The sequence below is a fragment of the Silene latifolia genome, chromosome X (genome assembly GCF_048544455.1).
Source record: "Silene latifolia isolate original U9 population chromosome X, ASM4854445v1, whole genome shotgun sequence".
Taxonomy (NCBI): domain Eukaryota; kingdom Viridiplantae; phylum Streptophyta; class Magnoliopsida; order Caryophyllales; family Caryophyllaceae; genus Silene; species Silene latifolia.
Window position 1 is genome coordinate 257,015,204 of NC_133537.1, and position 21,888 is coordinate 257,037,091.

The following is a 21,888-nucleotide window of genomic DNA, read 5'->3' on the forward strand; positions in this document are numbered from 1 at the left end:
TTTCAATTTATATTTTTTTTTCAATTTTTTTGTTTTGCCACAAAAGTATTAACAACGATTTCTAGTTTTGGTTTTATATAGAATATGGGTCAACTTATCATCTAATAATAGGATCAATAAAATATTTAGCAGTTTATAGTTTTATATCAATTTTATTTTATTATAATTAAAATATTATAGTTTAGAGTAGTGAAAATAATAGAATTTGATGAAGTGGTGGAGCCAGGATTTTAAGTCAGCGGGGGCGAAAGGCTAATATTATAAGGGGACCTCGAATTTTTTTGAAAATTTTAATTAAAAATTTCGAAATTTTCAAACGTCAGCGGGGGCGACCGCCCTTGCTAGCCCCCCTCGCTCCACCACTGATTTGATGAAAAGATTAATTTTAATAGAAATATAATAGATGAATTAAATTGTAATTAGTTTCCTTATTTAGTGAATGAACATAATTATCTAGTTTTCTTTTTTGAGAATATGCATTTTGGAGGGAAAATGATAGAAATTACCTATTCTTTTAGTAGATAAGAGATTGTCATACCTTAAAGGCTTACAAATATATACTCTTTTGAAACAGATTATGGCCCTGTTTGGTAAACAACGGATTAATTTCAGCAGATTGCAAAAGCAGATTATAAATGGCAGATTTTATCAGAAGGTTTGACTAGCGTATTATATTATAATTAACAGAATTAACTTGATTGTTTAGTAATTAGTTTTCTTTGTAAAATGGAGAAAAATTTCTATTTTACAATATGCTAACCAATATGTTGGGGTAAGCAGCATATTGTAAAACGACATATTGACCCCAAATATGCTGTTTCAATATGTTGTTTACAAAACACTAAAATTAACATATTGATTGGTCAAACATGCTAAAACCCTTAAATATGCTAAAAATTGGCCAATATGCCGTTTACCAAACAGCGTCAATCTAATTTACTCGACTCTGGGAGTTTGATTAGATCGTGCCGCCTCCAATCTAGAATGAGCAATTTTATGCGAGGGATTGACAAACTTGTATCTCACTTAAATCTTAAGGAGCGTTTGTATGCAGTTCTTCCTTTTTAAACCGTATCAGTAGATTGTATGCAACTATGCACGTCTCCTTTGAATACGGTTTTACCTTAAATGGCCAAAACGCCAATATAGTTCCAAAAATCCTAAATTTCACCTCTTAAATTCAGGATGTAAACAAATCGACTCTCGCTATTATAGTTCACAGCCAAAAGGGACTCGGGGAGTTACAGAAAACAGAAATCATACAGTAAACCATATATGCAATTTGTAAAAGAACTTTAACTCAAATAGTTGGTACAAGGATCTTCCCTTCAATGGTACAATACTGGTGACAATATCAAATACCCGGTGATTCACATACATTTACAGCAGAACAACTGGTTTACAAGTACATGCCACACAGTATTTCCCCTAGATCGAAAATGAACGCCGTACAAAGATACCATCGCCACTAAAACTAGCAAATGGTGGTTTTACAGCAGATGGGTCAACACCAAACATATAGCACTAATTTCACAAACAAATACTCACTTCTCTGCCAGTTCTTTTTCAAGCTCATCGAATTCCCAGCCACCAATCTCTTCTGCTGTGTAATTGTGGCCCAAATTCCCGAATTCTGACTCCAGCTTTGCCAATTCTGCCTCATGGTCCAACACCTGCTCTTGTTTTGCACTGGACGACTCAATGGGTTCTTCATTGGGTTTTGAACTTTGAATAGACTTCACAGGAGATGGAGAAATTATTTCTTGTGGGTTCTCGCTCGCTTGAGTTTCAGGCTCTTTACTTGGGAATTCCATCTCCAGAGTTGGTCTTTCAATTGTGTCAAATTCAACTCTCAATTTTTCAATATCATCAATAAGCTCCCTCGCCTTTGAATCATCTTTCCTGGATGAACAAAAGTAATTTGTATATAGAAAGCCTAAGGTTCCTAGAAACGAATGTATGGGTGCATAATGTCTACAAGAAAATTAACCTGGAAAATTTTCCTTGTTTAGAGTACAGGTGCTCTTTTATATTGTCTACCACACTGAAAGTGGTCACAATCTGGAAGAAAATTATTTAAAATAAAAATATTACTTTTGTTTGTTTTTCGATCATATATTGCTAGCATTCCAAAGCTTCATGCTAAAAATACAATACAAGTGCAATCCGAAGTTTGCATTAAAAAATACTCACTGACCTTTGCCTCGTAATCCAGGTATTCCTCCTCCAAATTTCTTCTAGGGTTTGATAATTCTTCGTTGTCTCCACGTGATCCAACCTCTGATCCGTCTCTGAATTAGGTAACAAATCAGATAAATGGAAAACCAAGTTTTTCAAGAATGGCAACAGAGTTAACTAATGAATTACCCTCCGCTTAAAGCCTTGAGATTCTTCACATATTTCTCAATACGTCCAATGCAAGGCTCTAGCTCTTTCTGGAAAAATGAAAAAAATAATGGAAAACACGTCGTTAATAAACAAATAAGCATACAAGACCAGAAAGGTCTTTGCCAGTTTGCCTAGCGGTTAAGACGGAGGTCCTATGGACGATTGGTATCCGGATAGAAGTTCAATAGCCAAAGTTTGACTGTAACCCAGAAATACATTTTAACAGACAAATTCCAGACGGGGATATTATAAACCTGAAATTACCTTGTATCCAGAGAGAAGTTCAATAGCCAAGTTTACAAAGAAGTCCTCATGTACCTCCAATTCATCCCTTGAAAATGAAAACAAAAATTAGGCATGGGAAGTGGGGACATCACCCCTAACAATTCACGCCCTCCCCAGCAGAAGAGAAGAAGGAAAAGTCACCTCCACACCGAGGAGGGTGAGAGAGAGTAATAGATTGAAAATGTGGGTTAGATAAGACACACATACTTCGCCTGCTTTTCCTTAGACTCCATATATGTGCATTGTATTGCCCAAGTATCTTCAAGGAAATTGATCCACGTCTTTAGCACATCGGCTTCTGCTTTACATGAATCAATTGATCTTGACAGCTCTTCTTCCTATACATACCATAGTGAGTATTTAAATAAGCCTCAAGGACAATCCGACAATGTCAAATATGCCCGGAAGAAGAACGAAAACCTTTGTTTTCAGGTGTTCCAGAATCTGATTGTTAGCCTCGTCAAATTGGTCTTTCTCCTCCCTTGCAATTTGTAGACGTTTACGGGAAGCAGTCAATGAAATGTTCACCTGCATAATGTTTTCCGCATTTGACACTCAGCGATCATTAAATACAAGGTCTATCGAAGTAAATGACATGTAAACAAGATAGAAATACAGAAAGATAAAAGGAAAAATGCACTAATGAGAGAGAAAACCAAGAGAGGAAGATAATGTAAATCTGGCCTATCTGGGTTACAAGAATCCCCTCCCTCGTGTGCCTCTTCAAGAGAGTTTTGTTTGGTAGGCGCTGCCTACTCACTCGGACAAATCAAAAATCTGTTTGCCAGTACATGTATCATGGTGGTTGCCTAAAATATATGCATCAGACATTATAGAGTTTATCGCGTATGGGATGTTCATTTACGCATACCGGGGTAGGAAACTCTGGTATATACTAATCCCTAAGAACAGGCTGATTAAGTAAAATAACCAATGGGTTCTTACATCAATGGGTTCTTACATCACAGCCATGAAAAATAAGGTTACTTCAGCTTAAAGAACGTGAGGAGTACAGTAAGGTAAACTGGGTGTTGAAGCCAAGGCGAATCGCAAAGGATCAAGCAGCAAACCCAGGTGTTTACGAGGCATCATTGAAAATCTACCCACTTGTATAAAAAGAGCGGATAAAAAAAAGGTAGGGACACTATATATATTCCACAAATCAAAATAATGGATAATTAGAAATATACTAACAGATGGGAACAAATAAGAACCATTACTTTCATTTAGAGAATTGTAAGTGATAGTAATTGAACAATCTGCATGTGTCATCCTACCACAATCATGGCTCACTAAAGTAGCCTCATCTAAACGACAACGGCCACAAAGGTGCCAACTGCCAACCCTCTCTAACCCTGCACCCCAAAATCTATGAACATTATCCAATGAACTAGGTTTCCTGATAACTGAAACCTTAGGTAAGTGTAAACCCTTGACATTCGGATTTAGAGTTTCTGATGTGCTATTAGAGATTTAGAAATGTAGATAGCTGACCAAATACTACAAACACCTCCCCGCAGTGCTAATTTTTTTGACAAATAAAGCTCTTGGTTAAGAGCTTGATACTCAAAATAGGAAATACAACATAGTAATGCTAGATTACAATAAGTTTCTGACTAAAGTGGATACTTCTTAAATTGTTTTATGAAACAGTTTGGTAAACCTCCCTGCTTGTGCTAATAAATCAAAATGGCTCACTAAAGTGGCTGCGCTTCTTTCTTTTGTGAAGTAGCGGTCCTTCAATGTAGTTCTCGACGCAATTTTCATCTTGGGTCATTCGGAAACAGCCTCTTTGTGTTGCTAACATAAGGGTAAGGCTGCGTACATCCGACCCCCCCCCCCCCTTACCCCGTAATTTGCAGGAGCCATTGAGGCACTGGGGTAATGTTGTTGTTGTTGTTGTATAGAAGTTTCAGACTTGTATATTCTACTGAAGTTAATCACTGACAACGAATATGAGTTGTAGGACCCATGAATAATATTGTTTGACAGTTGAAGCTCTTGGATAGAAGCTTGATACTCGAAATAGGAAGTATAAAATAGTAATGCTAGATTATAACAAGTTGCTGAATAAAATGGATCATTCAAAAATAATTCTATGAAACATAGCACAAGAAAAACCATTGGAGAGATAAAGGAGCACAAGAACTAGATTAGCGGTAGAGCATTGTTGTCTAATATTATACGAGTATGTAACATCTGATTCGGTAACACTCTATTAATTTGTACATATATTAAGAAGATACACTCAAATCAATTCATGTTCGTAAAGGGGTTGAGCGAATCCGGTAACCCAACGACAGAGTGCCAAAAGCACCAATTTTCCAGACGAATTAGAGACTGAAGACTTTCATGTTTGTCCAGTGGTCCATTCAGACACCAGTAATCACAGGAATTTAAAAGTACTTCAGAAATAGAAGCAAAACTGGAAAGCCCATTACGTAAGGATAAAAGAGAAATAGGCACACAAATAAAACAATGTAAACCTTTTTCAGTTGTGCTTCTAGCTCATCCCTTTGCTTCTCAAGTGCAGCTACTTCGGCTCCTATTTCCTGGTGAGATTAACTAGCATTAGATATTTTGCTAAAACATAATTATCTCTAAGCCAGCTCAAAAAAATTTCTACGAATGGCAATGATAGCACAAATTCTTTGTCCTAATCTAATATAAAATTAGCCAGTCTGGAAGAAATTGTACAGGACCAAAGAAGATAAAATTACGAGCCCTTAACAAGAAATTAGTTGTTGAAACTATAAGGATTACCTTCTCCATTTCACCAACTTCGCTCTCTTTAGACACGCGGAATTTCAGAGCCTCCTCACGTTGAGTTCTGTCATCATGAAACAATACAATTCAACCAACTATGAATTAGAACACATATAGTACACATTACATTATTTAAATGAAAAGAGGTGAAGTTCACCAACTCCTTATCTTCACAGGAGTCACAGTGTGAAACAATCACGTGATAGAAGCAAAAATGTATACAGGAAACTGCAAAAGCTACAGTCTCCACTGCATATTTATTGTGGAATAGCCAATACCAAGTTATTCCTAAATATCAATACTTGAAATAAACCCCTCAATGGTCGTGTGTTTGCTGAAACCTCATAGATGTCATACCATCTGAAATCCAACACAGCTCAACCAAACAAATGTAGCGGTAGAACAGCAAATACAAAAAATGATACCACACACAATAACTTCCAAATATTTTCAAACGGACAGGAGGTTTTTGCAGGACAAGGATGAAGTAATGGGAATCCTTGCAATGAATGAGAATCGAATCAAGTTGTCGTGCCTAATAATTGAAAAAATTGAAAGAATAAGCGAAGGAAAGTAATAGTCATGTTGTTGGATTTGAATGGGTATTAAAGAGGAGATGAAATAACATGGAAAGAATATTCGTGTTGAAACCATTCTACCCTATTTGGAGGCCAATAAGATAAGATTTCTGTTAAGAAAAAAGCTCTTCAATTCCTTCCCTTTCCCTCCAGATCACTTGTAAATTAAACAAACCCGGTGAAGTGACTGAATTCCTTCCACTTCTTTTCCATCCACCCGAAATCCTCCATATTTAGCAAGCTGTAACAATCAGGAGAGAAGCCACTTCTCTGCCTCCTGATTCTCAAGTGAAAACGGGAGATGTTCCATAATCTCAAATTACCAGAAAAGGCTACCAACGAAAAAAGCGTACAAGTAACACATAAGAATATATCTCACCTGGTATCTGATATTCGCTTCTCTGATTTTGCAGCAGAGTTGGCAAGTGACTCGGACAACACTTTCAATTTATCAATCTGGGCATTGGCATGAAACAGAACACATTACAAACAAACAAACAAACAAACAAAACAAAGGGGAAGAAAAGGAGGAAACTGGATATTTTTTTTCCTGATTAGGAGCTATAAACATTGAAGTTTACCATTTACATCAATCTTGAGTCTAACCACCAACAAAATAGTCATTCAGAGACAGGAACTCCGGAAGGTTGCCGAGGACAACAATTGATATAAGCTTTTCATAATCCTCTTCAATAGGATGAGTTTGAATGTTCCAAAGAATTACGAGGAAAAAAAAAACATATACTCTGTCTATTTCTTTGATATTTACCAATGAAGAAGTGGCACGGGATCTAGTAAAAGGGACAAAAAAAGTGTTGTGATACAATAATACCCTCTTTAGTCATTATTTTTCTGTCCCCTAAACCTACTTGAGTGTGGATGACTAGTTTGGTAATTTAAACTGAAGCACTTTCCTAAAAAGGAAATGGACAATACGTAAGAAACATAGCAAAAATGAAAATGGGAAGATATCAAAGAAACATAGGGAGTAAAAAGAAAGACTAAACCCCTTGCATAGTACCACACTGTTACTTGGACTCGTCTGCAAGTATCAAACGTGGATGCATGTTGGATTATCAAACACGGTTATTTTGTAAAGAAATTTTATATTTAGGCCTAAACTGAGGTATTGACGGGTTGTGTCGAAATGAGTGTCGTGTTAACATGTGACTCACGTCAAAAATACCCTGGGCTAATTCAAGTACAAAAAGAACCAAAAAAAAAAAGTATCTTAGTCCAATTTGTGGTTGGGTCACCGTGTAACACTAACAGTTTGTAACAATTACTCAGAGGCATCAAAACAAGCATTATAAAAACAGAAACACAAAAAAAAATAGAGATGAAAATACGGGTCATATTAAATAAATAAAAAATAAAAAGGTAATTTGAGGTCGGCCAACATGAATCCTCCTCTTAAAAAAAGAGATTCAGATGAGAAGGACAAAAAAAGGTTGAAAGCTCAACAATATAATAGTAAAAAATTCAAAGAAAAGATTAAATCATAAATGAATTATAAAACTCTTATCATTTACTCAGATGCATTATGTCACACCCTTGCCCTATCATAAGTCCATATTAAGGAAAATTTGTTGTTTCTATTCTTAGAAAAATTGCTAGTATTGTGTATATTACACCAAATCATACTACTGCATTTTTAATACTTCAGTTGCTTTACTGATCACTATTAATCATGGCTAACCACCTAACTGACGTAGAGAAATCACTCTTAGAGTCTCAGGAATGTTTAGATTAATATAAATTTGAAATGAGATAACAGAAAGACAAACTTGATACGAGAAACAAAGATACATTTGGAACTTCAACGTCAAATCATTTAGATCTATATAGCATAATAACTGAAAAAAGAAGAAAAACAAAAAAAAAATATCATCATCTTTTATACTGGATCCAGAGAACCTGCAACTCAAACAAGCAAGGCTATAAATGATAAATATAACTGCATACCTTTTGAGCATGAACGTCAGGGGTGTCCCCACTGTATAGTGACTGTTTCTTCAGTAGCAACCCTTCTAGTGTAGAACAGATACGAATTTCTGCAAGTGCTTGCTTTAAGCCCTATATTAATAATTACATGTAAAACTGTGATCAACTATAAGTTGAACTATCCCAAAAACTAAACAAGAAAACAGGAAGTACTAAAAGCATCAATAGACACCAGTGACCAGCAAACCTGTGCAAAGTATGTAATTTTATGCAAAATTTTGGAACAAAGCTATATGACATTCCATCTACCAGTTCTGAAAGTACTAGTTATTTTTTTGTTCAAGATTACGATGGAATAAAGAAAATGGCTAACTAAACTGGCTGCGCTTCTTTTCATTGTGAAGTATCAGTCATTCGATGCTGTTCTTCATGCAATTTTCATCTTAGGTCATTCGGAAACATCCTCGTCGCGCAGCTAGCACGAGGCCACGAGGATAAGACTGCATACATCCGAGTTCCAACCACCCCCTCGCACTTACCTTGCTATTTGCGGGAGCCCTTGAGGCATTGCGGTAATAATGTATTATTAATTTTCTGATGTATTTTGACCAATGTGTTTCACAGGAAATAAATAACCTTCTATTTTTCAAATTCAAGAATGGCAGCATCAGAAGTCCGTAACAAAAGCAAAGTATGCTTCCAATATGAGAAGCTGTGTAACTAAAAAGGGATACATACACCTACTTAACCTTAGAATTTGTAATTGCGACCAAGTAGTTAGGCTAAAAGCCCATTACATTTTGCTTCAGTTTTATCTTCAACCTCAACTCATTATTTCCATGAGGTGGTGATAGCATAAATCTACTCTACTAAATTTTATTGGTAACTGATTAGTAAATGTATTGAACGGATACCACAAATATAGTAATACTCATTATTAAGAAGAGTGATTGAGATTTCTACAGCTCACATATGCTGGATTGATAATTTGATAGTAATACTCATTGTTTCTGTACCAGCAAAATGTAACTTTTCTTTTGTAGCTTCTTGCTCCATGTGCTAAGAACTCCACAAATAAACATGTTTGTTTCGGATTAGTCTAAGCCTCTAAAGATATGTTGTCTCTTAGAAGTTACCAATGTGAACATAAAGCACTGCATCATTGACACAAAGTTCAAGAATGTACTGGCAAGTGAGAAGCCATACCTCTATGGTCTCATTTTTGTATATTTCTGACTTCTCAGAACCATCACCCGAGTGCCCCAGCGAAATTCTTATCTCATCAAGTTTCTTTTTAAGACTTGAAGCTTTATTATCAACTCTGCATTCATCAATGCAAAAAATGAATTTAAAACACGTGCTACCAAATAATTATGAACTAGTGTCCCTTTAAAAGATGCAATCATAAGCCAATGTACCTCCGTGAATGCACTATGAAAAAACTAGTCAACACAAAAACAAATCTCCCCTCGCCCCAAGAGAAAGTCTTAAACCATATTTTGTGTGTGGCCACTGGCCAGTGCCTAAAAAGACCTCATCAAAAAGAAGTAATAATGTATAAAAATTATTTACAAATATAACATCAAGCATACTCAGAAGCTTTATCAATGAAAATCATGTTTATTTACATCTCAAAAGATGGCTTTTATCATGAGGATGTTGAAGTTTAGGGCATAATTCGTCTAAAATTTTAAAACTTTAAACCAACCGTTTCACGATATACGCATATCAACAAACCAGATCAGACAAGAAAAAAATTGCATACTATATCAGGATTATCTTATTAAATACCCCATGGAGAATATGTACATAATACAAGTATACAACTACAAAAACAATCCTTATTCCTAACTGATCCGAGGCATGCTAACATGAAATATAGTAAACCTTATTGTTAAGAACACGTGAAATAATGGGAAAAGACATGATAAATACTCCGTAGCGCATTTTTTTAGACCATAGAGGAACAGGTGCAATTCCTACTTTCTCCCTGATCGCAAAATGCACTTTCCTTTCATAAATTTATGCCCAAACTACCTTAACCAATTCCTGCCATATCTTCGATTGGTACAACTCCTACTTTCTCCCTAACCACACCATTCTTAATCAATCCTTTCTGTGACCACATCCGTCGTAACATAGGCATCTCGGCCAAATTCATCTTGTGTACATCACACTGTTTTACTGCCCAACACTAATTAGAGCAGAAAGGAACACTATGACAAAAAATCTTATGCATACGCTACTAACAGTACAAATTATGGAGCAACCTCACAATACTTAGCTGATAGTATACTAAAGTAATCATGAGAAATCTACAATGATCCTTATGTTGTCAAGCTTCTACTCCCTCCCATTCTTTGGAAATGCCCCATTTGCTTTATACACCAAGATTAAGGTTGTGAGTGGGGTGGTGGGGCTTGCCAATAAAGTTGAGGGATTTTACTAACAAAAATATGCTCAAAAAGGAAATGGGGCAATTCTAGTGAATATGCCGAAAGTCGAATATGGGGCAATTTCTAAGAATTGGAGGGAGTACAAAACTCTGCTAAGACAAACTTTAAATATTTTTCGGAAAAATATTACGATATGTACAGCCTACAAGGCTACAAATAATGTTCAAAGTATTCCTATCTCAAACAAGACATCAACGTGAATAAACGGGCCTTTGGCTCCCAAATACTTGGTTTCAAATATGAATTTGTTAAGTTCAAAGTATTCCTATCTCTAGGATTTTGTTAAGTCAACAAGTATTATTCATAAAAAAAATTTATTTTATGAATTTTCTTAAATAAAATACTCCCTTCGAATAACAATGTTTGCCCCATTTCTCTAATATATGTGAGGAGTATATGATTCCAAAATGTTCCATCCCAACAAGTGGGCCTTGTATAAGACCATTGTATGTTACAACATAATTATCATTTCATATCACTAAATAAGGTGCAGTACATAGAAGGATGTCATGTAGCGTACAGCAGTTTTGTTGGAGTTTTTGTCCCAATGAGCGGGTAAGGGGATTTAATTCATTCAAGAAATGAATCAAAGACCCATATCAGGAAGAGAGTTCCCCAACAAAGACCACCCAAGTTTGATTACTAACCCTGCAAACCAACCCCTCCCACATCCCCCTCCTGCCCCCCCCCCCCCCCCCAATCTCCCACACGCACACGTAAAAAAATGAAAACACACACACACAACCTTAACAATCACGGAATTAAACAATAAATGAACCATGAATTGCACAACCTCAACAATTCGGCACTTATTTTCAATCCTGAGATAGCACCTTGAGCAAACTGGAGCAGTTCTTCCCGTTTTACCTGCAAAGTAGGAAATAAAGAGAGATTTTTCATTTAAATGCAAATTCAGAAAGAACTTCTAGCAACTGGCATGGACAAAAGCATACGCAGAATATCAGGATGACAAAACCAGGTGAGCCATTATCAACGGCTACCAAGGCCATATGTGACAAGGCAACAAATTTACCAAAAGGAACAAATCCTCTAATAAGAATAACATCATCAAATGTATAGTCATCGAGAACACTGAGCTTGCAGAAAATTAGGAGATAACATATGTCAAAAACAAACATCATCATCATCGTCACCAGTTCCTCCAAAGAAGTTCCCACTCAAAGCACAGTAAGGAGAGTTGCACAAACTGTCAAACTCAGGTCGGTGTCTAATCCGAGTACATATATTCAAGTATTGGACTCAACGTAACACAGTAAGGAGAGTTGCACAAACTGTCAAACTCAGGTCGGTGTCTAATTCGAGTACAAATATTCAAGTATTGGACTCAATGTACAACAACATCAGAGCCTTAATCCCAAAATGATTTGGGGTCGGCTGACATGAATCATCCTTTCGAACCGTCCATGGGTGAACGCACGCCTCAAAATGCGAATAAAAAAAAGGGAAGATGAAAAACAAAAAGGAAGAACGAAAATGTAATGGAAAGTCAAGGTAAACTTAGGGGTTTTAAAATCGAATTCCGTCTTTCTTTTATAAAAACTTAAAATTTAAATCGAGAGTAACGATTAAAACGATTTTTAAAAACCGAAATAGAGTTAAGGCTCCGGAATGAACCAGGTAAAATCTATAAGAAAGTGGTTGGTGAAAAAGTGTAATAAAGGAGAGAAAAATAAATAATTTAATATTTTTAAATTAAATAAAAAAACATTAAATCTGTCAAAAAAAACTATTTCAAGTATTGGACTCAATGTAACTCACGTTTTTATACATGTGGATCTCGTTTTTTTGCTCTTCTAAGAGAAGTGTCCAGGTTGGTAAGAGTGGGGTATGGATTTCATACCATATCTTTTGAGTATTGTGTCTGACATGAGTAGGCCCAAGATGGCTAAAAGTGAAGGGTTGAAGTAGCATAACACGCAAATACACAGTCTATCCCTACGACAATAAAGGATGTTTCCTATCAACCCTTAACTGAAAATGAACAACTTTCATTTACTTGAATGAAAACATGTGCATCCAGATTTAAGAGCCGTTTTGACATAGTTCATATATCCAAAATATTGAAAGTTTTGCTCCAGTAATAACGGATGGATATGCAAGAAAGACACAAAAGAAATAGGGGAAACTACTGCAGAGATAGTAATAAAAATTAAAAAAAAAAAGTCGTTGCACTTTACCAGCACTTCATCTTCATAGCTCGAGAAAACTTGCGCTAAATCCTGAATACTACTTACTAGAGCATGATGGACTTCCTTTCCACCAGTCAGACAAAGCCTGCGTGAAAATATCTGCGTTACTCAACCTTCTTGTGTAAAACACCAGAGTATTTTGTGACTTTTATCATAACAAAACTTTCAGGGTCTGATCTATTTAAAGGGAGATTATCAATGAGTTTTAATATGAGGGTGCGGAATACAGAGATGAGTAACTCACACCCCATGTACAGAGATGAGTAACTCACCCCATGTTCCCACTGTTAACACAAATTAGAAATAAGGATGAAAAACTATGTTTGGTACTTTAGTACCTAGAGACTGCATTACTATGAGACAAATCAAATGAATAACCTACCACCCTAATGACTTCTACCAAATTCAAATTTCCAACAAGAAATAGTAAAAGAGACATGAAATATGAGTTTGGTCTACCTTAACTTCAAAAAACAGATTGCTTAATAGGGAAAAGAAGTACAGTATTTCAAATCATTATCACAATCAAAAGGTTATGTTTTCTTCACAAGAAATTAGTAGGTTAAAACTGTTGCTACAAAAAAATACTCACCCAAACATCTCAAATAGTAGAGAGACCTCTTCCTCACTTGGCGCCTCAAGAATCTGGATAATAGAGAAAAATTATTCTCTTTGTTAATTACTTTTGTCAGAAACTAGCTCCATGTATGAGAGTTAAAACAGAGTAGTAGCAAACACTTTACTATAAAAAAATTTACAAACTATCGTAATGTCTCATATCTGATGAAATATTAATAGAAAAAATGGTAATAACTACATCTAATGTCTGAACTAATTATGCAACTTTGACCTAATTATCATGTTTGAGCTTTTTACGGATGAAGTTCACTACCTTGACGAAACTCTAGCGAGTAGCAAATAAAAAGAGCATTCTGGCAATCCATTGAATTATAACTTCACATCAATGAATTATCAAAATTCTCGTGTTTAAATAAGTTCGAGGGTTAAAAGAAGTCATCCCTCCTTCCCAGGCGGAGAATAATAGAATATTATAGGATCTATCCTCCCATTCTTATCTGTTATACTCCCTCCATCCCATTTAGGAGGTGGATGGTTGGGGATAATCAAGAAAGGGAAAGGGTGTGATTCCCTTTGTTGATGTTTGTTTGCCCTCTATTTTCATTCCATTACACTTTGAGTAATGGGTTACCTTCCATTACCCCAAATCCATTTCCCCAACCCTCCAAGGGTTTCCCATACCCTTTCCCCATTACCTTCACCTACCTTCAACAACCACCCCTCACCACACACACCAACACCAACACCAACACAACCGGCACCAGTGACCACCCTCTATACATACGCCGGATATCTTCTCCGGCTTTCACTCCTCCACCGTCGTCGGTTCTTTTTCGAAATCGCTGCCATCACCCTCAAACACCCACATTCACCACACCTCCCTAAGTCCCGAAATCCCCTCCCCCACCCCCATAAACACCTGTTTGAGGGTGGTGGCAACGATCCTGACGAGGCTGAGTCGCTGTCGAGCATACCGGAGGGAGAGCGCCGACAAGTGGGTCGTACTGGTGGTGGTTCCGAGGTCGTGATGGTGGTTTGGGGTGGTGTTTAGATCTAGGTAATTTATTTTCATTCTATTAACTATTCACAACCAAGCACATTTAGAGTATGAAGGGTAAATCCATTCCTTTCCCCTTGTAACCCTTTGTTAATTCCATTCCCTTTCCCCTCTTCCAACCAAACGCCCCCTTATATTGTCCTCTTTTCCCTCTGGGTTTGTCCCCTTCTAAATTTAGAAAGTAAAAAAAGTGAAACTCCAGAGAGGTGTGGTGAATTTGGGTGTTTGAGGGTGATGGCAGCGATTCTGACAAGGCTGGGTCGCCGGCGAGCATACCGGAGGGAGAGCACCGACAAGTGGGTCGTGCCATGCATTGCACTGGTGGTGGTTCCGAGGTCGTGGTGGTGGTTTGGGGTGGTGTTTAGATTTAGGTAATCTATTTTCATTCTGTTAACTATTCACAACCAAGCACATCAGAGTCTGAAGGGTGAACCCATCCTTTCCCCTTGTAACCCTTTGTTGATTCCATTCCCTTTCCCCTCTTCCAACCAAACGCCCTCTTTTATTGTCCACTTACAAAAATATGTAGATATCTATACTGATATTGCAAGCCTTTCAAAAGAATTATTTAGCACGTTAACTGGCCAGAGCCTGCCCATCAAGTGATGTGAACCATCTACAAGCAAACTAGATGACCTATATGTGATGATCAAAACATGTACGAGCATTTACGTTGCATGTACTCTTCATCTTTCCTAGCACTTGTATTGGAAACTCAACATTTGAACATGGATACAAACATTTGACACTTTGAAGTTATGATAGCTAATAAAAAAAATAGCCATGTCTAGCACCTAGAAAAAGTATCAGTGTCATATTGTCTACATACATGTAGCTGAGCCAGGTAACATATACAACCATCAATTGGATTGAGAGAACGATAAAAACATTCAGACTATGAAATAGTCCAATTTAACTCGCTTCTTTTGATGCGATTCTACATGTTTTCTCCTCAGACTGCTGATCAATGCCTTTGAAGCTGGTTTAGCCATTGATCTTGGAGGACTCCTACTCTATTATGTCTACCAAATTAAAGCAATAACTTAGATCCTCCCTAAATATTCATAGGGCCATATTCGACTACATGTAACGGACAAAGGGCATATGTTCGTGAGCTAGATCCACCTATTGCACTAAATTTTTCTAATTTTCCACTTCACATGAAGAATCGTGTCTGAGTATCAAAAGTTCCCAACACTTACACATAGACAAAATAGAAGCTGAGTAACATAGTGTCTACTTTATCTATTATTGCCCATTTGGCTTGTGGATATTTGGACTCGGCCATTAGAAGGAAACAGCGGGTACAATTACATCTATCTATCTTACATCTTGCAATGTCTCAAAGTCCCATATTAGTTTCAAAAACAGAAGCCTCGGGACTAATGTGATCAAATACATACCCTAACAATTGTTCTTCCATTTATGTTCACAAAAACACAAACATATAGCATACGGCAGACTCTTCATCTTCTCTTTGGCAACCCTGCAACCAAACTCTCCCTATATTTGTCAATTGACAGCGTCAAAAATGATCTCAAATACTAGTTATTGTAACCCCACAGGCTCAACACCTGGAGTGTATGTCAAGTGTTGCTTGTCTGCCTTTGTTAGTAAAGAAGTATTTACCACATTTTTAAGAAAAATCCGTAAATGATAACTCCGTTACCAAAGCCTACACATCACTAGAAGGCTTAAACACCAGTTAAGATCCAGAACCCAAATAACTTTTTAGTCCATAATACTAGGAACCAAATGCAACATAATAAATATTCACAATACAAACATAAAAATTTCACACTCAAGGAACTTATCATTGTTGTCTAAGAGGTGACACAAACGCCCTATAAGTCTCTAATGATCACAAAGAGAAAAGAATAATAATCAAGCGCTCATGCTACAAAATTTTATAGACATACCATAGACAAGGTTATCCCCTCAAGAGCTTGACTGTGAAGAAAAACATCCCGAAAATTCATCGGCTCACTCTGGTCATCTGAATCATAGAACAGTACCTACCCAAGGATACAAATAAGGAACGTAATTAAACACTAAAAGCTGATAAGGAAAAGGACTACTACACATAAAATCCTAAACATGATTTAAGAAACATTAGATGATACAACAATAACAATATTACCCTAATGACTCATACTCTCAGAGACCTCTGCCTATGGCAAGGTGAGGGAAGTTATATATACGAAGCCTTACCCAAGTTTAGAAAATAATATAGGGGTTATTTTCGGTCACCCATAGGACCATCGACTCGTGAATTGCATGGACAGACTGCTACTTCACATTGCAACAACCAACCCTTTAGTCACATAAGAAACTAAAAATACTTAGTGCAGAGCCATGAACAGTTGCACAGCATAACCAGGGCGGTGTAAAATGACAATGATGCAGAAGAACTGAATTACAAATGAAGCACCCTGACATACGAGTTCACACCCAATAACCGAGAGTTCGCATCCAACAACCTACTTATTTGATGACGAGAATTTCTAAGGTCCAATATTCATGGTCCAATACGTTCCTTTGCAGTGAGGATCAAAACATAGTCCTACTATTCTAGAATAGCTTTCATCATCATCAGACCAAGGCTGCAAAGAGGCTCTCGCCCTAAGTGGAGTACAAGGAGTAAGGGTGGTTGGATATACGCGTCTTCCCATCGCAATAACATATGAAGTTGTTTCCAAGTAACCCTAAAGTGAAAAATAGGAAAGCAGTTTGCTATTTCATGAAATAAGGCAAGCAAGGAGTTTCTTCTGTTTTAACAAAAATATACTCCCAACAGTGTTAGGAACAAGAAAAGTGTTCAATTAAGTACAATTGTGCTCGTTGCTTCAAAGTCCCTGCCCCCCAACACCAACTTATCATCTCTTCCTTTTTTTTCCAGATTGCGATATTTGAGACGATTAATTCCAGATTAACCCCGCCAACACTCCCGAGCTAAACCGTGTATGTTACTAGTGAACTGGGGGAATATTACTTTCTACTACAAAAGTCAAACCACAGTCCAATGTGTCTCATGGTGTCCTTAAACAAGCTAGTTTGGCTTGTTCATGTGAAAACATTAGAAGTGGAGGAAAAAAGCCCCAAAAATGCAAAACTAACGAATAAAAAACTTGTGCTTAACTGTTCTGTCATCAAACAGCTAGATTTATAAACAAGTGTCATAGAAACATTATCAAGCTAGGTTCGCTGAGTTGCACGACCCTGGAGTATCTACAAGGTTCGATTCTTCTCGTATGACACAACTTCCTTTTTCAACACCCACCCTTTCCTAAAAGGCCATGAAAGGCAAGCCTAATGATCCATCCATTTCATTGAATAGGCTCCATTTGGCTGTTTATTAAGGTTAAAAAAATCAAATGAGCCTCATTCACTGACACAGAAGAATCACTAAATCGTATACAAAATGAAAGCACTTAGGCAAAAAATGGGGAAAGAGAATGAATCAGCAAACCACATGAAAAACTGGTTACTTCGAAATCTAAACTAGACAGTGTAAAAGAAACACAAAATCACATGTGGGCAGTGATGTGGCACTCTTCACTTATTGTTGTGTTTTATATAAATGCCGCACCATCACCGGACTTACCTAAAGTAACCTTACATATAACAAGAGATTATGGTATTCAAAGTAAAAACAGGTTCTGAGAAGTATTACTTCTAAAGATGGCTTCTTTGTGTTATCCTTGACCTCATCAGAGTCAAGATGTTGCTCAAGAGTCATTACATGTTCCTCACTTGAGTTTCCAGAAATTCTCTCAATTTCTTTAAGCAGAGTGAACCATCTTCTTAAAAGCTGAACCCTTTCAGGCCCTCTGCAACTAACAGATGCTTCTTCCAATCTCTTAACAGCATGCTTAAAGCTTTTATGGTTCCGAGGGACCTGCAATTATGCGTCGCTTTTTTAAATTCAGAATCTAAGAAGCTTTCAACATAATATTGTGAACATTAATAGCTATTATGTAAAAGAAAGACGCTACACAAGGTTTTCAACTTTCCATCACTATCAGAAAAGTGATTTTATAAATTCCAATACACTATCATTACTAAGCGAATTGTCTATGGGTTTGGAATATGATGGAACATAGCAAACTGGCTCACTAAGTGTCTATGCTTCTGGTCTTGTGAATTAGCACTCATTGAGTCAATGCAATTTGTTGCGGAATTTCCATTATGGGTCCTTCAGTGGGTTCATCATAGGTGCAAGGTTGCATAAATTCAACTCTCCTACCTAGCCACAAATGGGAGCTTTTTAATGCACTGAGATGTTGCTGTGATGACTAAATTATTCAGATACAAATTAACAAATAACGGAAGAGCCAAAAGAAATTCTAAATATAGAATGAAATTTAGTATTATCAACAAGGGTTGCCTGATTCGTAATACACTCTATACGAATTCATAATCCGAATTCGCTATTCGCTATATTTAGCGTATCCGATTCGTTAAGCGTATTATAAATAACATAATTCGTTAATATGTATCGATTCGCTTAATGTACTAAACGAGTAAAATAACAAAAAAAATTAGAAAAAAAAATTAATTAATGATACAGAATATTCAATAGCCACACTCATTTCGCATCTATAGGAGATATCAACAGCCATGTTCATTTCCTAGAAAAGGCACAGATAACAATATTGAAATTTGGTTTCTTTTCAGAAAGAACACCACTTTATCTCTATAGCCATATTGATTAGCCTTACTTATAGATTTAATCTAACGGCTCCTATGAATAATCAAAAGTAGTATCAAAACCCAAAATGATCATTCAACTCATCTTCATTTTATCAAACGTCAAACCCATTCAACTCATCTTCTATCAATGTTCCTTTGAATCCTTTCTACCATCAAAACCTAAAAAATACCATGCTTAAAATCAAGATGAAATAAAGCAAAATCTACTAACTTCTTATCAAAATGAGTATTTCTTGGACGAAAACGTCAAAATATTGTCCTTTGGTTTTAAAATAATTGTAAGTATCTTGCATATACTTCACTCTTTTCTTCGCATTTCATAGTTTTAACAAAGTATTTCGATTCACTTGTTTTTAGCGAATTCGTAGCAAATTGGGCCGAATTGATTCGCGGTTCGTAGGTGTTGGAGCGGATTCAGTAAGCCTGTATATCAACCATGAACCTTTCAGTCATCGACTCAAATCCAAAGCTAATCCTAGACATCAACTCTGCGCCTCAGACAGTCCCACAATTTAGAAGAATACAGATGGTTTACTGATTTTGGAAGAAACAAAAAAATCAGAAATTGTTTCCAGTAGACCTTGCAGCCTATGGCTTCACAATTAAAAAAAAAGCAGTGGACAGGAAATGAGGCATTAAATTCCTTATATTCCAGCGCAGCACTTCAAAAAATGATTTCTAACCTTAGTTGGAAGATGAGAGAGCATATATTTCATCAATGCAAAGAGAAAACCTTTTGTCGGAGCTACTAATGGAAAATATCAGCAACAGATAATCCAGCAAGCATTATTCTCTATTGCAAGTAGAAAACATCTGATCCAATCTCTGCCAAGTGGGGTACAATGTTATACGCTTGTATGTCTTTTTTATCTAAAATCTATAATGCAAATCATGGCATACATTCGCAGTGGGCTATGAAAAGTGGGTGGGAGCATGGTTACCGGATTCGCTATGAATACGCCTTTACAAATTCGTGATTCGCTCTTAAAGGATGTGTTTTTATGTATTTCAGGAGGATAGAATTTGCTCTAAATGATTCACAATTCGTAAGGTACCGGAGAGAATCCGGTAAGCCTGGGTGGGAGTGGCCCATTCCATTCCCCCTGTTAAATGAGCTAGAATAGGAGTGTATATGGGAGTTTAGCAAGCCTAATCCAATCTTATCCACGTAGCCATAGACAAGATGACAGGAAAAGCAAACACGAAGCGCTCTAGATACATCTTAGCGCTCTCTTATTCACAGAAAAAGAGCCACTATTACATGTTTTCATCTTCTGAACAACAAAATCTTCCTTAGACAAAAGCCACTTAGCCAAACTACCCTAGACATCGTTATGGAGCACAGCTAACCTATGCACAAACTACACGCATTTGCTAATATATCAACCCAAAAGCCGACACTATTCCTCCACAAATACTCAACACCAAAAAATGGTGAGTTAAAGAGCTACCCCACCATTATTCCTAATCAATCTAAAGCAAAAAAAAAAAAAAAAAAAAAAAAGACTACTCCGTATTTACTCAAACAGGAAGAAAAACGCCCCGCTTTCGCATTTAACACTACAAATCACCAATAATATACCGCAAATAGGCATAAATCGGCATCCCTCCGAAAAAGGTAAAAACCAAGAAACTCATTGAAAAACACTAAACAAAAATGCTCCACAATTAGAACTATTAGCACCTTAAATACTCATCGCAAGAGCTAAGTCGTAAAAATTAACAATAACAACAAGAATATTACGAATAAATTGATGAAGTATACTCAAACAGCTACAAATTTTATGAAAATCGAATCAATTTTTAAAATGAATAATCAAAGAGAAAGACTAACAATGCGATCTTGGAGAAGTTTAGCGCCTTCGGCAACGGCTTGACCAGCTTGAAGAACGACAGAATCGGCGTAATTTTTGACGGTACGAGTGATATTGTTCTTGTTACCGACTTCTACAGCCTTGTTTACCGCCGTACGCAACCACGACATTTTTAATTATTATTATTATTATTGTAGAAGATCCGTCAATGGAGGTTTTGATGGAGGAGATGATACTAATTGCGAGGTTGATTGTTTGTTTCAGGATGAGAAGAAATGGCGGACAGGCTGAGGGTTATTTAACGCAATATTGATTTTGATAGGAAGGATTGAAGGAATAATGGTTTGACATTTTATTTTATTTTTACAAGATGAACTTTCATAAATAAAAACAGGATTACTTCGATTAGATACAAACCAGAGCTGATCAAATGGCCCAAGCCCATTGGCCCTACCCAGTTCGGCCCGCTTTTTTGAAGGGCTTGGGCTTTTAGTTTTGGCCCAAAACAGCCCATGAGCCGGCCTAAAAACGCCCAAAATATTTTGGGGTCGGGTTTGGGCCAAGCATTTGGCCCGAATTTTGGCCCGGCCCATATTTATTAATAATGAATATTTTTTCTAATAAAACTTATTAAAGTAGCGTTAAAGTTATACCCAACTCTTTACAAACTCAAGTATATTTTTTTAGATTTATAAAACAAGGTATACATAACATAAATCATATCTACGAATGCATGATTAAGTATTCTAAAGTGGCGATGTTTGTCCTTATTTTATTTTAGAGAGTAATTCATATGCATTTCATCATATTTTGTACAATTTTATACACTATATATAATTTAAAAGTTGTAACTGAAGGTATTACGCTAATTATTTCCTAGGGTAAGTCGTAAATTATAGGGCCCGAAAAAGTCCATTTAGGCCCAAAAGCCCGCATTAGCCCATAAGGGCCGGGTTTGGGCTTGCTAAATAAGCCCACGCACTTGGCCCGGCCCACAAAAATGGGTCGCTTTTGTTAGAAAGACTCGGCCCAAGCCCGCATTGGCCCGGCCCATGATCACCTCTAATACAAACCAGCCACTTCCTCCGATCCCTAATA

At 36.7% G+C, this 21,888-nt stretch overlaps 1 protein-coding gene across 1 annotated transcript; it reads right to left on the minus strand.

Annotated features, from left to right (window-relative positions):
* Positions 1 to 1,276: 1,276 nt before the first annotated feature.
* Positions 1,277 to 21,172, minus strand: LOC141623926 (uncharacterized). Its single transcript, XM_074440084.1, has 18 exons — positions 20,811 to 21,172; positions 17,937 to 18,161; positions 16,183 to 16,278; positions 13,220 to 13,272; positions 12,616 to 12,712; positions 11,211 to 11,284; positions 9,168 to 9,282; positions 7,983 to 8,093; positions 6,397 to 6,473; positions 5,437 to 5,503; positions 5,160 to 5,225; positions 3,094 to 3,201; positions 2,881 to 3,011; positions 2,653 to 2,719; positions 2,368 to 2,435; positions 2,198 to 2,291; positions 1,991 to 2,061; positions 1,277 to 1,902 (listed from the first exon to the last, which is right to left on the minus strand). Exons 1-18 carry the CDS (start codon positions 20,958 to 20,960, stop codon positions 1,545 to 1,547), a joined length of 2,028 nt encoding a protein of 675 aa, XP_074296185.1. The 5' UTR covers positions 20,961 to 21,172; the 3' UTR covers positions 1,277 to 1,544.
* Between the last annotated feature and the right edge of the window lie 716 nt (positions 21,173 to 21,888).